At 41.7% G+C, this 14,466-nt stretch overlaps 1 protein-coding gene across 15 annotated transcripts in view; it reads left to right on the plus strand.

The window, feature by feature from the left end:
* Nucleotides 1-154: 154 nt before the first annotated feature.
* The window catches only part of SLC9B2 (solute carrier family 9 member B2), a 53,051-nt gene continuing 38,739 nt past the window's right edge, over nt 155-14,466 (plus strand). For 5 of the 15 annotated variants that reach the window (XR_014813305.1, XR_014813309.1, XM_084973301.1 and 2 more), the window contains exons 1-3: nt 155-624; nt 10,253-10,378; nt 14,106-14,241. Coding sequence is in view for 6 of the 15 variants with exons in the window: in XM_021100727.2 (XP_020956386.2) it covers nt 14,152-14,241 (90 nt within the window). In the remaining 9 variants the exon portion in view is untranslated. Of the gene's footprint in view, nt 625-2,790; nt 2,916-10,252; nt 10,379-14,105; nt 14,242-14,466 lie in introns of those variants that run through there. The other 10 variants (XR_014813308.1, XR_014813306.1, XM_013989370.3 and 7 more) reach the window with 8 other exon arrangements.

Here is a 14,466-nt window from a genome sequence, read left to right on the forward strand (position 1 = left end):
CGCCCCACTGGAGAAGACACTTCTAAAGACGGGGGTTAAAACTCAGAATGTAGAGGGGGACGACAAAGCCAGCAATTCGCTGCCCGGGCCGCACTCCTGGATGCTCAAGAGCCAGCGCTGCGCGTCCTCGCCCAGGAGCTCGTCCTCGCCGGGCGAGACGACGCCAGGGTCGGCGCGCGCTGGGCCACCATCCTCGTAGCTTCCCAGGGAGGCGCGCTCGTCCGGTCCCCGGGGGCTGGCGGCGCCGCCCGTAGGTCCCGAGAAGTGAGCCAGCTGTCCTCCGGGTCCCCTAGCCCCACGCAGAGCCTGAGTCCGCGCCCTGCAGCCCCAAACCTGCGGAAAGCGCGTGGGGCCAGTTACTGCTGGGCCCCGACCCGCCCGGGCTCCCTGCAGGGACCACCCGGCGGGTCTCCGTCACCGGACCGCCTACGCCGAGCGAAGAAGGCGGGGCTGCGGGCAACCGGCGCCCCGGTATTTGCAATAATTGCAGCCTCCGGCGCTGCCTGGGGCGATGCGCGACCCGGAAACCTAGCGCGCAAGGTTCGACCCGGCTCCCCAGAGGACTTGTGAGCCACTTTGCTCACCCTTGGGGCCGACCCGGGTGCCTGGGCCCCGGAGCGCGAGGTGAGTACCCCCTCACCCCCGAGAGCACTGGGGGGTAAATTAAACCCGCACCCGCGGCGGCAACATGTAGGCCTTGTGGGCCAGAAACCGGGAGCCGAGCGCCCAGCGCCTTCTGGTTGTGCGCAAAGGGGTGGCTGGCTGGCTGGCTGGCTGGCTGTGTGTCTGTCTACTGTAGGTAGTTACTGGAGTAGGTTCTTATTATTTGTTTTTGTTTTAGTTCTCAAATCCACTAGAAGTTGTTGCTACTGTGGCCTAGGGTTAGCACCCCTGATGTGCTACGACTAATCAGATCCTACTGATTGGGGAATATAAATAACCTCCTGCTCTTAAGCGCACACTGCGTCTGAGGCTTTATGTGACTTACCAGGCATCAGCTTGTTATCACATCCTTGTTACCTCACCATAGAATCCCGGTATGTTTTGTTGCCCTAAAAGATTCATAGCAGGAAGGCATCATTGACTTTAGCCTCCCATCAAGAAATCCAGGACACCAATGGCTAGAGACAGAGCAGGTAGCTTCCTTAGCCAGGTCTACCTCTGTTTTCTCTGAGAGACTAAAACCCCCTTTCCCCACTCCTCTGTCATGCGGCCTCCACCAGATTTTACTGCTGCTGTACAGTATCTCATGAAGTTCTGGTTTACTGCTTCTAAGTCAAGAATGAAAGTTTTTAATTTTGCAAATACCTGTGCATCTCCTCTGGGCCAAGCAGGCATGGGAACAGGAGATGCAAATAGGAATTTAATGCACTTTCTGCCATTCAGGAGCTCAAAATTCAATGGGTCAGAATATACCTAACAAGTAACGAGGTAGTGTGATTTACCCTATGCTAATGATGTGAGCAGAGTGGCTGATTTGTATATTTTCTAGCATATTAAAACCTTTAGAATTACAATCTTACTGACTAGATTTTTGCCTTTTTAGAATGTCCATAGAAGGCATGATAGAATAAGGGGGGAAACGTTAGTGACGTAGGCCTGAGTCGGGGTCAACACTGAGAGTTGCTGAGCTGGATATGGAAGTTTGGCACTTCACACTCCTGCCTACCTGTGCCTTCTGGTGTAGGAGAAACCGGAAAGCAAAGAATATTTCCCAGACGCTCTTCCAGAGTTCTGGCTGTGTAGGTAGGGTCCAGCAAGTAGATGACTTGCCTGTGATTTCAAAGGCAGAGGTGAGGCAAGTGTCTCTTTACCAGCGTCCATTAGCCGTGCTCTTCAGTACACTCCTTGCTATTTTCAGCTGTTTTCTGTTGGCAGAGAAGGTACACAAGATATCAGTGTCCAGTCTACAGAGTTGTGGATATTGGCTGGGATGTCCAGCAGCCAGACTCAGCGTGCCGTGTTGAATTACCAGCTTCCTAGCTTGTGAGGAGTAGTTGAGGGAGGGCACGAGCACATTCTGAATTCCCGGTCCAGACAGCTTCCAGAGCCCAGCTTCTCAGGGTTACAGCGTCAATGTGTTCTTGAACTCCACAGTCCCTCTGAGTTTCCTGATTGTGGCAAAAATAGTATATTCCGGAGTTCCCGTCGTGGCGCAGTGGTTAACGAATCCGAGTAGGAACCATGAGGTTGCGGGTTCGGTCCCTGCCCTTGCTCAGTGGGTTAACGATCCGGCGTTGCCGTGAGCTGTGGTGTAGGTTGCAGACGCGGCTCGGATCCCGCGTTGCTGTGGCTCTGGCGTAGGCCGGTGGCTACAGCTCTGATTGGACCCCTAGCCTGGGAATCTCCATATGCCACGGGAGCGGCCCAAGAAATAGCAACAACAACAACAACAACAACAAAAGACAAAAAAGACAAAAAAAAAAAAAAATAGTATATTCCATGGTGGTTCATTTACTAGTGTTCTAGAAGTCACTCCTGGAGGCCTAGCCAAGAGGCAACACTTGTAGGCCTTTCAACAATCTCTAGCCTGTCAACAATTCACTTAATTCTCTGTATTACATCTTTCTGTTTAAAATACTTGGCATGGTTTCTGTTTTCTGCACAGACTCTGAATAATATGTTTGTAATGTAGCTTCTGAAAGTCACCTAGGAGTTTCCTGGTGGCTAGTGGGTTGAACATCTGGCATTGCCACTGCTGTGGCATAGGTTTCATCCCTGGCCTGGGAACTTCCACATGCTGGGGGTGCAGCCTCCCCCCAAAAAGTCACCTAAACCTAATCTCTTCAGTTTTTTTTAGGTGGGAAATAAAACCATAAGATGAATCCAGGGGCTGGGAGCAATTTGAATGTCTTCAGTTGGGCTCTGCCCTCTCTGCTTGCTACAAACTGCCACATTTGAGCTGGTCCCTGAAGGTATTTGAGTTTATTATGCATAGACTAGATCATCTCAGAAATCTCTTGTTCTGCAAGTATAATACAAAAAATTTCTTCATTTAAAACGTTTTCAGGGAGTCCCCCTCGTGGCTCAGCAATTAACAAACCCGACCAGGGTCCTTGAGGACACAGGTTTGATCCCTGGCCTCACTCCGTGGGTTAAGGATCTGGCATTGCCCTGAGCTGTGGTGTAGGTTGCAGATGTGGCTCAGATGCCACATTGCTGTGGCTGTGGTGTAGGCCAGCAGCTGCAGTTCTGATTCAACCCCTAACCTGGGAACTTCCATGTGCCTCCGGTAGGACCCTAAAAAAAAAAAAATAAAGTTTTCAGGAGTTCACACTGTGAAACAACAGGATCGGCCACATCTCTGGAGCACTGGGACATAGGTTTGATCCCTGACCTGGCACAGTGAACGCCGGTAGATCTGGCATTGCCACAGCTGTGGCATAGATTGCAACTGTGGCTCGGATCTGATCTCTGCCCTGGGAACTCCATATGCTGCAGGGCAGCCAAACATGGAAAAAATAAAAATTTCAGACTATGTTCTATAATAAGCGATTGTTGACAATCTGGTTCATGACTAACCGTTCCCTGCCAATTCATAATTGGTAGGCTGCTGACTCTTGGTTGGCGCACAAACCCCAATGATAGAACGCATTTTTCCTCTGTGGGAAAAGAATTTACACCATGTTCATACAAAGCCCAGGAACATGGTATGTGGGGAGACCGGAGCTGCCATGCACTTGGGTAATGAGGGAGCATTCTTTGTAGGCATGAGTCGTACGTGTTAAAGAAAGTGCAATTGTGATAAGTTCTAAAGAGTTTTTAACAGTCTTATAAAGCCATTAAGTAATATTTTGTCAATATAATAAAAGCACTTTGCTTTTATTTCTGTTTACATTTCTGTGGTTCGTAAGGACTGAAAGGTTTGCTTTACCAGTTTCCCTTACCTGTGCTCTTCACTACACATATGTTTCTTTCTCAAGGAAAATTACATAAAAGGAAGATAAAGTACTGGGGGGACTTTACTGGGACTCCATGATGTATCACGTACTGGTGTAAGGTTTGCTGTGCCTTGGCATTATCGTCATTCTACAGATAAAGAAAATCATGTAGGCTGGTTAAGTAATGTGCCCCAAATGGCCCAATTAGGAAGCAGTGACACCAGGATGTACACTCAGGGTTTTCATCTCGTTTCCCTCTGACCACTCCACATCTTTTTGCTTTTTCTTTTTGTCTTATGAGGGCCACACCTGTGGCATATGGAAGTTCCTGGGCTAGGGGTTGAATCGGAGCTGCAGCTGCCCGCCACAGCCACAGCCATAGCAAAGCCAGGCCCAAGCCGCGTACACAACCTACACCACAGCTCATGGATCCTTAATCCACTGAGCAAAGCCAAGGATCAAACCCATGTCCTCATGGATCCTAGTTGGGTTTGTTACCATTGAACTGCAACGGGAACTCCACCACTCCCTATCTTGCATTTTATGTTCATTATGCTCTAATTGACATGGATGTGCATAAAATTCCCCCACATGCTCTCTCCTTATCCATTAATCATGCTGTTTCTCTGCCTATTAATGGTCTTTAATTTGTTTACAGCCTTAATTCACGTATAAGCCAAGCAGGACAATACCTTCTCTCCCCTGTTTAACTCTGTGCCTGCACTTGACATTATAGTTAAATTACCTTACTTATGGTGGTACTAGCTGCTGTGACACATGATCTCTAAACTCTAAGTAACTTAACCCAGTGGAAGCTTATTTCTCACCCATGTAAAGTCCGGTCAGGTCTTCAGCTGGTGGCCTTCTACTCAGTGATTCAAGAAGCTCTTTTTGTATTATGGCTTTGCATCCTGTAAGACCTTGGAGTCCCTGGTTTCCAGTCAATGGACAGGAAAAGAGAGCATATCGAGAATTATGTGGGAGGTTTCTTAAGGCAATGGAGGTACAATCCGTCACCTATGCCCAATTGCCTGACTTTGGGACTTGCAAGGGAAGCTGGGAGGTTTCTTAAGGCAGTGGAGGTACAATCCGTCACCTATGCCCAATTGCCTGACTTGGGACTTGCTGCGTTGACCTGCAAGAGAGGCTGGGAAATGTCGATGACCTGTGTACTGGGGCAGCAGAGGAAACTGGTTTGGTGAACACTTATCTGTCTCTGTCCCTTTCTTAAAAAGTAGAGACTGCGTCTCAGTCGTCTTTCTGTCTTTTGGGCTCTGCACACCGTAGAAACCCAGGAAAAGTCTGATGCACTTCACTGATTGTGAAAAGATGGGGTTGCTACCTCATGTGCCTAAAATAGAAACTTACTACACACTTCATTATGGTTGCCTAAGGAATGTTCTGACATTCTCTGACCAGATTGCAACCTTTGAGTATAGGAACAATGGCATTCTATTCACAGTCCAATCCCTAACACAAGGACTAGAACATGGTAAGATGTTTGTTGAATGAATGAATGAATGAATGAATGAGTCCACCGGGAGAAAAAAAAGAGGCACGGGGTTAGTCTACATGGAGTTAGAAAATACTAACTGAAAAAGTGACATTTGAGTTAGATCTTGAATGAGTAGTAGAACTTTTCCTAGTAGAGAAAGTGAAACATGAAACCCCAGGCAGTGATGGTAGTGGTATTTCTTGTTAATGCTTTATTTGTTTCATGAGTAGAAATTTACAAAACAATCAAATATTTGTAAGCACAACTTTTAAAAGTTTAATATTCAAATATTACAGCTGAACTTCAGGGATAGCACAGAAAAAGTATATAACCTTACAACCTGTGCAATCTCTATTGACTAAAAGAATGATGTTAAAAACCTTGGCACTGACTTTTAGCTGCTGAAATATTATTTTCTGGACATTTTTGAGATATATCAATAAAAAGGCAGTGTCCTATTTGTTCTTCCTCTATGAAGCTTTTGCACCATGTCAAGAAGTTAGGGAGATACCTGTAAGCCAAAGGTTCCTCATCCTTGCTCATCATCAGAGCTTCTCAGGGCTGGCTCTGCATCAAAATCACCTGTTACATTGGTTAGGCTGATTTTGGCTGTAAGTAATAAGGATGGATATTCAGCCAAAACTGCGTTCAAAAATACAAGTTTACCGTTTTCATACAACAAGATATCTGAAGGTAAGTAGATCCAGGGTTTGTTCAGTAGCCCATTGATAGGAGTCTAGGTTGCTTTCTCTGAGCTAATCTTGACTTTTTCTTCAACCTGTAAATGATTGCTGCTAGAATTCCAAGAAACACCCACCTCCACAGCTTCATCCTTCCTCCCCAACACACACACACACACACACACACACACACACACACACACACATAGGCGTGCACACACCACACACACACATACACACACACACACAATTTAAAGACAGAAAAACCCCACAGCATTGTAAATCAGCCATATTCCAATAACTCTTTTTTAAGACAAAGAAGGAGTTCCAGTGCGGCTCACTGGGTTAAGGATCTAGTGTTGTCACTGCAGTGGCTTGGGTCACTGCTGTGGTGCAGGTTTGATCCCTGGCTGAGGCCTCAGGTACAGACAAAAAGAGAAAAAGATTCTCCTCATGCCTCTCTTGTCTTTATGTTAGGAAGGAAAATCTTACCCAGTGGTCCCCAATGGCCTTGCCCACAGATTTCATTGGTAAGAAATGAACCATGTTCAGTCTTAAAACAGCAACTGGCAAAGAAGGATAGTATTACAGAGATTGGTTTAGACCAGTAGTGGTTTCTTCCTAGGAGTTGGGAAGGGCCCCACTGCTGGTGAGTCTTAGATAGTTAATAAGTCATGCTCCACACTTGAGGAGATTCAGTCTCTGGAGATTCTGATTTTAGTAAGCCTAGAAGTAGTATTTTTTAAATTTTTTTTTTTTTTTTGTCTTTTTAGGGCCCCATCCGAGGCATATGGAAGTTCCCAGGCTGGGGATCAAATCAGAGCTGTAGCTGCCAACCTACACCACAGCCACAGCACCAACACCAGATCCAAGCCCTATAACCTACACCACAGCTCACAGCAACGCCAGATCCTTAACTGACTGAGCAAGGCCAGGGCTGAGCCCACATCCTCATGGATACTACTCCCGTTTGTTACCGCTGAGCCACAAGGGGAACTCCGCTGAAGTAGTATTTTAAACTTTCAGTTAAATACTTTTGCCCTTGGCTAGGGAGAGAGTTTTTTTTTTTTTTTTTTTTTTTTTTTTTTTTTTTTTTTTTTTAAGGAGAAGCAAGTCGTGGGTCCCTTTCTGCCTAAGGATGATTTCCTTTTATTCTTATCTCATTACATAGCATTTTACTTTGTGATGATTCAGCCAAATAAATCACTGTGTCAGTTAACCAAACAGAATAGTGGTTGTTTTCCTTTGGTAACTTGGTCTCATTGGCATGCTTATAAGTTCAGATAAGGTAGTTTTCATTCAAGGAGACATTGCTAGTTATTTCAGTAATTAGTTGTCAAAAAAATTCTACTCTTCACTTGATCTGAACTCCTCACTGATGATAGAGATCCTTTTGGAAAATGAACATTAGATCAGAGTTGATTAGCAGAATCCAGAAATTGGAAAGTTTCAGTATGTTCTACATAGAAATACTGTATGAAACAGACCCTATGCTTTTAACACATAAATAAATGAAACCAAAGATATAAGATTTTTATTATCATGGAGTACTTCACAGTCAAGGAAATGCTTTTTCAAATGCATATAGAGTACTCCAGCAATACATGTAAATTCCCAGTACAATCACCCTATTAAATGTCAGCATGTCTATACCACAGACAGAAAAGAACAAGAACAACCAGCCTTTACCCATGTAATGGTCTTTTAGCAGTAATACAGTTGAGAGCAGTTAAGTGTATTTTACTTAATCAAAGAGCTTATGGACATTTGCAGGTTGGTAGTTCCTTTATTTCCTCTGGAATATTGCAGAAAGCACTTAGATTGATAAGGTCACTTGAAAAAGAGAAGACTGATTTAACACACCTCTTTCTGTTTGTGAAAGCATATTTCTAGAGTGGTTTTCAAAGTGTGCCTCACTTGTCAGGAGCAAGGCAGGTGGGGGAAAGAGGGGACAGGGCTCCTGCAGCTTCACCTTTCTCTGTCCCATTTGTTGTATTTCAGGGTAAGTTTTCATTTGATGAAAGATCTCTGGCTTATTTCAAAAAATATTTGAAAACTGCTGTGGAAGATTCTAGGCAGTTCCTATCTTCTTTGAAAACTACAAAAAGCAAAAATGACTTTAAATTGTGGCAGGTAGAATTAAATTACCTAAAATCCAATCACCAGATTCTGTCTATGAAAAATATTATTACCAAGGAAAGCTGTATCATTTTCTTTAAAGCCCTAAGAATTGCCTGAGTTGTGTTCTCATGTATTTTAAATTGTATTTCAAAATCTTATTGCAAAAAATCCTGACAATAAAGAAACATGGAGAATAAAAATGAAATTCTAGCACCTCCATTTCATTTCCTTCCCTAAAGGCAACTACTTTTAACAGACTATATATATATGTACACGCACATACATATATAGAACTGCTCATATTCTTCATCTAGTATTCTTGATCTGCAATTTTCTCCCAAGTTTGAAGGAAAGGCTAAAGAGACTGTTCTTTGAGGTCCACATCTCGATGATTTTGGTGACATATGTGCCTAATACCGGAAAATAAAGCCAAATTAAACCAAGGTAGTTTCTAAGCATGTGCATCTGTCCTGTAGGAAATTCCACATACTGGGAATGCTAAAGAGAGGCGTGAGCCTTTGCATGTGATTTTTGAAAATACTTGACCTACTAACTTATAAGCAAGTGGGCAATCACAACAGTCATAACAGCCATGTCCCTGGGCTTAGGTCAAGCCTCATTCTTCTATGGAAACCTGTATTTGAGTCAGAGAACCTTGGTTAAACTCACATTTTTTATTAAATTTATGAAATCTATAAAATTTCTCCATTTTACAAAAGATACATTCTTCTAATATGGTTTACAAGTTGTGTATCAGTCTAAATAAAGCAATATCTTGATTGAGAAGCAGTAAAAAAAAACTTGCTTCTGCATATGGGCCCTTTTAATGTTTATCTAAAATGTGCCTTGCATTCCTAGTTCTTGGTATAATCTTCAGATATGCAAAAATTTCTCAAAGCATCTCAGTTTAACTGGATTTGTTAAATGAAAACCTCCTTAATTCTTAGAATCTTAAATCATAGAATAAAAGTTATTTCATTCATTTTGTTACCAATGTTGTGCAGCTTAAATGGATTAGTGAAAATTTTTGTTTGTAATTATAACATTTATAACAATGGAGAAAACTAAAGCTGGGAGTTCCCATCATGGCACAGTGGAAACGAATCCGACTAGGAACCATGAGGTTTCGAGTTTAATCCCTGGCCTCACTCAGTGGGTTAAGGATCTGGCATTCCCATGAGCTGTGGTATAGGTCACAGACTTGGCTCAGATCTGGCATTGCTGTGGCTGTGGCTGTGGCTGGTAGCTGTAGCTCCATTTGGACCCCTAGCCTGAGAACCTCCATATGCCACGAGTGCGGCCCTAAAAAAAAAAAGTAAAACCGAACATAAGATAGAAAATTTAATATTTATATTTGTTTATGGAACGCGTTTTCAAACTTATAATAATAAGCTGTGGGTATATATGAGTAAAGTTTTAAACAAAATATAACAAAATTGTAAAAATATAATCATCGATTTGGTAGAAATGACATGAAGTCTAAAATATAGATTAATGAACTATCTCAAATTTTTATAGTTTTACCATGGAGCTTGGCTGATATTGGCTGTATTCACTGAGAAAATTTATTTAGCTTTTCTAGGTTTTAATTTTCTTGTTTAAATATGAAAGAGATTGGACAAGGCACTTTCTAAAGGTCTTTCTAATTTTTATTATTCCATTAAACTGTGAGTGATTTTTAGGTACGTAGAAGCCATCTAGTTTCTCCGTATTTCTTCACTTTTTAATTTTTCCATTTCAGACACCCAGCATCTCAGGGTGATTCTCATCAGCTCTGTTGAAACTTCAGTGGGCCCAAAGACTTCATGAGCACAATAAAAATTATAATTATAATTGGGGTCCACTAACTGTAATATTTCAGTTAACTAGCATTGTTGAAAAACAAAGTGTTTCACTTAATTTTCTGGGTAACTGACACCTATTTTATTGACTAGAAAATTTTTGAATTTTTTTTGAATAGAAAATTTTTCATTACATTTTCTGTAATGAAAAGCTCTAAACTGTATTGTATATTTTAATGCCTTCTAAAATAGAAGATATTTGCACATAATTTTTTTCTTTTCATTTTCTTGAAGATGTAGAATCACTCTTCTAAACATCTGTTATTGCACAGGGTCCTGAATCCTTCAGGGCCAATTTGGGTGTGAAAATTCTCACTAAGGACTGACTTGGTGGCAAGTGGCAGAAACCAACTCCAACTGGTAAGAAATTTATTGCACTAACTGAAAAGGAGCTGCTTCCAGGTGTACCAACAATGTGATTATTAATTTAGAGCTTTAACTTTCCATCGTTCCATGGTAAGACTCCGCTTTGCTCTATGGTCAGTGACTTCATTCTTTGGAAGGTTTTTCTTGTATGGTACAAGGATTGTCAAGAGCAAGTCTGGGTTTAGCAACCCCAACAGAAAGAAAAGCTCTTTCTGAATGCTTCCAGTAAACACCCTAAATCCGACTCTCATTGGCCAGGTATGGGTCACATGCTCGTAACTAAAACAGTCCAGGTGACCACGAAGAAGTTCCCTCATTGGCGAGGACCTCTGGAGTATTGGCCAAGCATAGGGATGGGGAAGGAGGAATAGTAACAGCCTTACATGAACTGCAATAGATAGGGAGTAGAGGAGGTGTGGATTCTACAAAAGAAAATAAATTTGCTGTTACAGAAAAGGGGGGAGAAAAATGCTTGGAAGGACTATAAATATCCCCTATGGAAATTATATTTATCCCCACATTTTGTAGCTCTAGATTGCTATTTTTTTCCATCTCTTTCACTGTTAGCTGTCAGTCACGCTGCTGTCAGTCTGCTTCTATCACAATCTCTTCCTGCATTTTAGTGTATAACATCATCTGAGGATTTGGAAACCAGATAAGCAAGATCATTAGAACTGTTTTCTAAGTAAGAGTTAATAGGCTCTGAGTGAGGACTTGAGACCCTCTCCATGAGCAAGTAGTATAAACTTTCTACTTTTTAATGGATTTCACAGTATTTCTTATGGCCCGTCAAAGGTTATTTTTGCATATTTTCTGATTTCTTTGTCCAAACTGCTTTCTTAATGGGGAGATACTATTGTAATTTCAAGACCTATTGATTATGAACAATAAATGCCATGAATATAGTTGCTTTAAGTCAAGGTTAAATGTTTGTGATTTTTCCTAACTGTAAGTGAGTTTCTGAAATGAGATAGGTGGTTTAAGTGCTCTTTTGAAAATAGAAACATAGCAGAGTATAAACAGAGCTGACCAGGATTTATTAAAATACTGGTATTTTATTTTACCTTTTCTCTCTGCAGTACCTCTCTGATCTCAAATAAGTACTTTGGCATCCATGGTGGAGATGATAGGAGAATCGGGGCTTTTTTTTTTTTTTTAAACACAAAGCTATATGGATTCTCAAAAATCTCATACACTATACAACTTGCCCACTTTTCCTTGTTTATGTTAAAAAAACAACCAGAATTTTAAAAATGAACTCTCAAACTCATTTTAACCAATAGTTTATGTCTACTAAAAACAAGCACTTGTACTATTGGCTCTTTGAAAATATTTGTCAGTAAGTTCCCTTGTGGCGCAGCAGGTTAAGAATGCAGCATTGCCCCAGCTGTGGCACAGACCCCAACTGCCTTGTGGGTTCAATCCCTGCCCCAGGAACTTCCACATGCTGCTGGTGCAGCTAAATAATTAATTTAAAAATAAAAATATTCTTCAGAAGTGGGAAAATTGGCTGATTTAGAGAATCTGATAAAGGTGGTGATTCTCGTAACACTGCTCAGGAGTTGCGATGAAATTCTACCAATGAGAAAGGTGAAGAAACGGCACTGGTGAGTGTTACATCCCCAATCAAGAAAGAAAGAGATACAAAATATGATCAAAGAAGATCAGTGGAATTATGCAATAAATTCTTCAAGATTGGAGAGACCTGGTCCTGCTTTAATAGGGAAAGCAAAAGGAATCTTAGAGATTTATGATCATTAGGGAGGAGGAGCGTGAGTGGCTAATAGCCAACGCTTTGAATGCCTGCTATGTGCATGGCTGGAACTACTCTTGTCTCCATTTTATAGATAGGGAATTACTTATAAAGAGGCTAAGAAATTTGGACTATGATGAAGCTGGACTTCAGACCCAGGTTTGTCTGAATCCAGACCCAACAGACTTTGTCACCTACTATGTTAGAGGGTCGTTCTCTACAGATGACGAAGACCAAGTGCCGTGGTTTGGGATACGGTGTCCTAATTCTCCATCCTCATCTCCCATTAATCACAGCCTCCCACCATGTGCTCCAACAGAGTTTTCCTCTATACACCCTGGAGCCCCTGGCTTTCATGTCTCTATGCTTTTAAGACAAAGATTCTCTGAACCCAACATTTTCCTCTCAGAATGCCATTCTTTCTCATTGTAAGTCTGACTTTTGAAGTAAATGTGCACATATGTATCATTTTATTTAATGTATTTATTGTAGATAATAAAAATCAAACTGAAGGTTTTTTGAGATGCCACTCTGGCCAGCAGAGGTGGCGTCTTGTTTGGCAAGAAAGAAAAATGATGGTGGTTATGGTGATGGAAAGGATGTAATTTCCTTTGAAATTTTAAATGCAAATATCTTGGCATGTTGTTAAATGGAAAATGATTCCTCCAGGCAGGGTTCTTATCTAAGTAATCCCTGTCTTTATGATCTGGTACAGTGCCTGGCACATATTAGGCACTCAAAGGTGTATTGAATTAGATTTTTTCCTTCTCTCACATAATTTGGTTCTGCCAAAGCTTGTAGTTTGTACATCTATTATAATCTTCATCATACTCTTACATTAAGAATATGTTTGGTTACTAGTGAAAAGAAAACACGACTCATAGTTTTCAGTTACTTGAAAGCTGGGCAGTCCACGCCTGATGCAGCAACTCAGCCATCTCCTCTGTTCTTGTCTGCTGTCCTTGGTATAGGGATCTTTATTCTCATGGTTGAAAGATGGCTGTTGGCTCTCCAGGTAGTACAGCTACAGTCTAGGAAGGAGAAGGAGATGATGTTAGAGGGCAAAGGTAAACTTTTATCCTTGAAAGGCCTGGCTTCATTGTTTGAGAATGAAAGCCCTCCTCAGGGACTCCCACCTATTTCTCACTCCATAGAATGTGGCACATGGCCACCTCTCACTGCAGAAATAGCTCGGAATTGGAATATTTGACTTTTCAGTCTCTATAGCATGGGAAGCCAAGGGAGAAGAGCTTGATGTGGGTGTTTATGAAACCAATCTGTATGTCTGCCCTATGGGTTTTTTAGTTACTTCATCCAAGTTTTTTTTTTTTTTTTTTTTTTTTTCTTGGTATATTGTAAGTGTGTAGAGAACAAAGGTTGTGCTTTGGTAATCTTTGATTTACCCACAGTGACTACCAAGAGACTATCATAGAACATATCACAGGGTTCAAGACACTGTGGTTACTCAGTCAAGGTTGTTGTATTATTTTTTAACTTTAATCTTGGAATACGAATTAGGCAGGAATGAGTGACTCTAGTTTCTCTTGAACATGATAGAATCTGCAGATTTCTCTTTGATGCCTCATTTCCACGTCAACATTGGACAATTACTTGGAGCTTTCCTGCTTCAATTTGGCCCATTAGGGAGAACAATTTAACAGTCATATTGCTAGAATATTTGAAATATAACTCAAAAAACAGGGTGGAAAGTCAATCATAAAAATATGATGATCAACGAGGTCTTTTTCAGGAAAGGTGAAAAGGTAGCCAAGAATTAAGACAATATATTGTAATCAAAGACAAGATTAGCAATTGAAAGTTAAGAGTAATCTGATTTAAAATATTTTAGTTGTTCAGAGTTCTAAGGGGAAAAATAAGTACAGTTCATTCATTTAAATTGCTCAGGTTGCTGTTTAAATCACTTAAATCTCAAATTGCTTTGCTTTATCCATACTGTTTCTCCTTCAGAACAGATCTAGTTCCTTTTCTGTCATCTCATTCTTAATTATAAACCATGGAGAACAAAGATAAAACAATTGAACACGAAGATTCGGAACCATCCACGGGGGTGAAAAACACAGTGTCCACGTATCAAGAAGCACAGGTATGATCAGATGTAGGATATCCCAACCGTTTCCTTAAGGAGGGAACTAGTCTGTGATAGAATTGCTTTTTCATTCCCTATCACTCAATTAACAACTCTCCCCATTTTTTGGGGGGTGGGGGGGCTGCACCCAAGGCACATGGAGGCTCCCAGGGTAGGGGGTGAATCAGAGCCGTAGCTGCTGGCCTAGGCCACAGCCACAGCAATGCCAGATCCAGGCAGCTT

This window comes from Sus scrofa, chromosome 8 (assembly GCF_054392235.1).
Source record: "Sus scrofa isolate SSC_HxYL_T2T_F1_AM1 chromosome 8, Sscrofa_HxYL_maternal_Yorkshire_Landrace_v2.0, whole genome shotgun sequence".
Taxonomy (NCBI): domain Eukaryota; kingdom Metazoa; phylum Chordata; class Mammalia; order Artiodactyla; family Suidae; genus Sus; species Sus scrofa.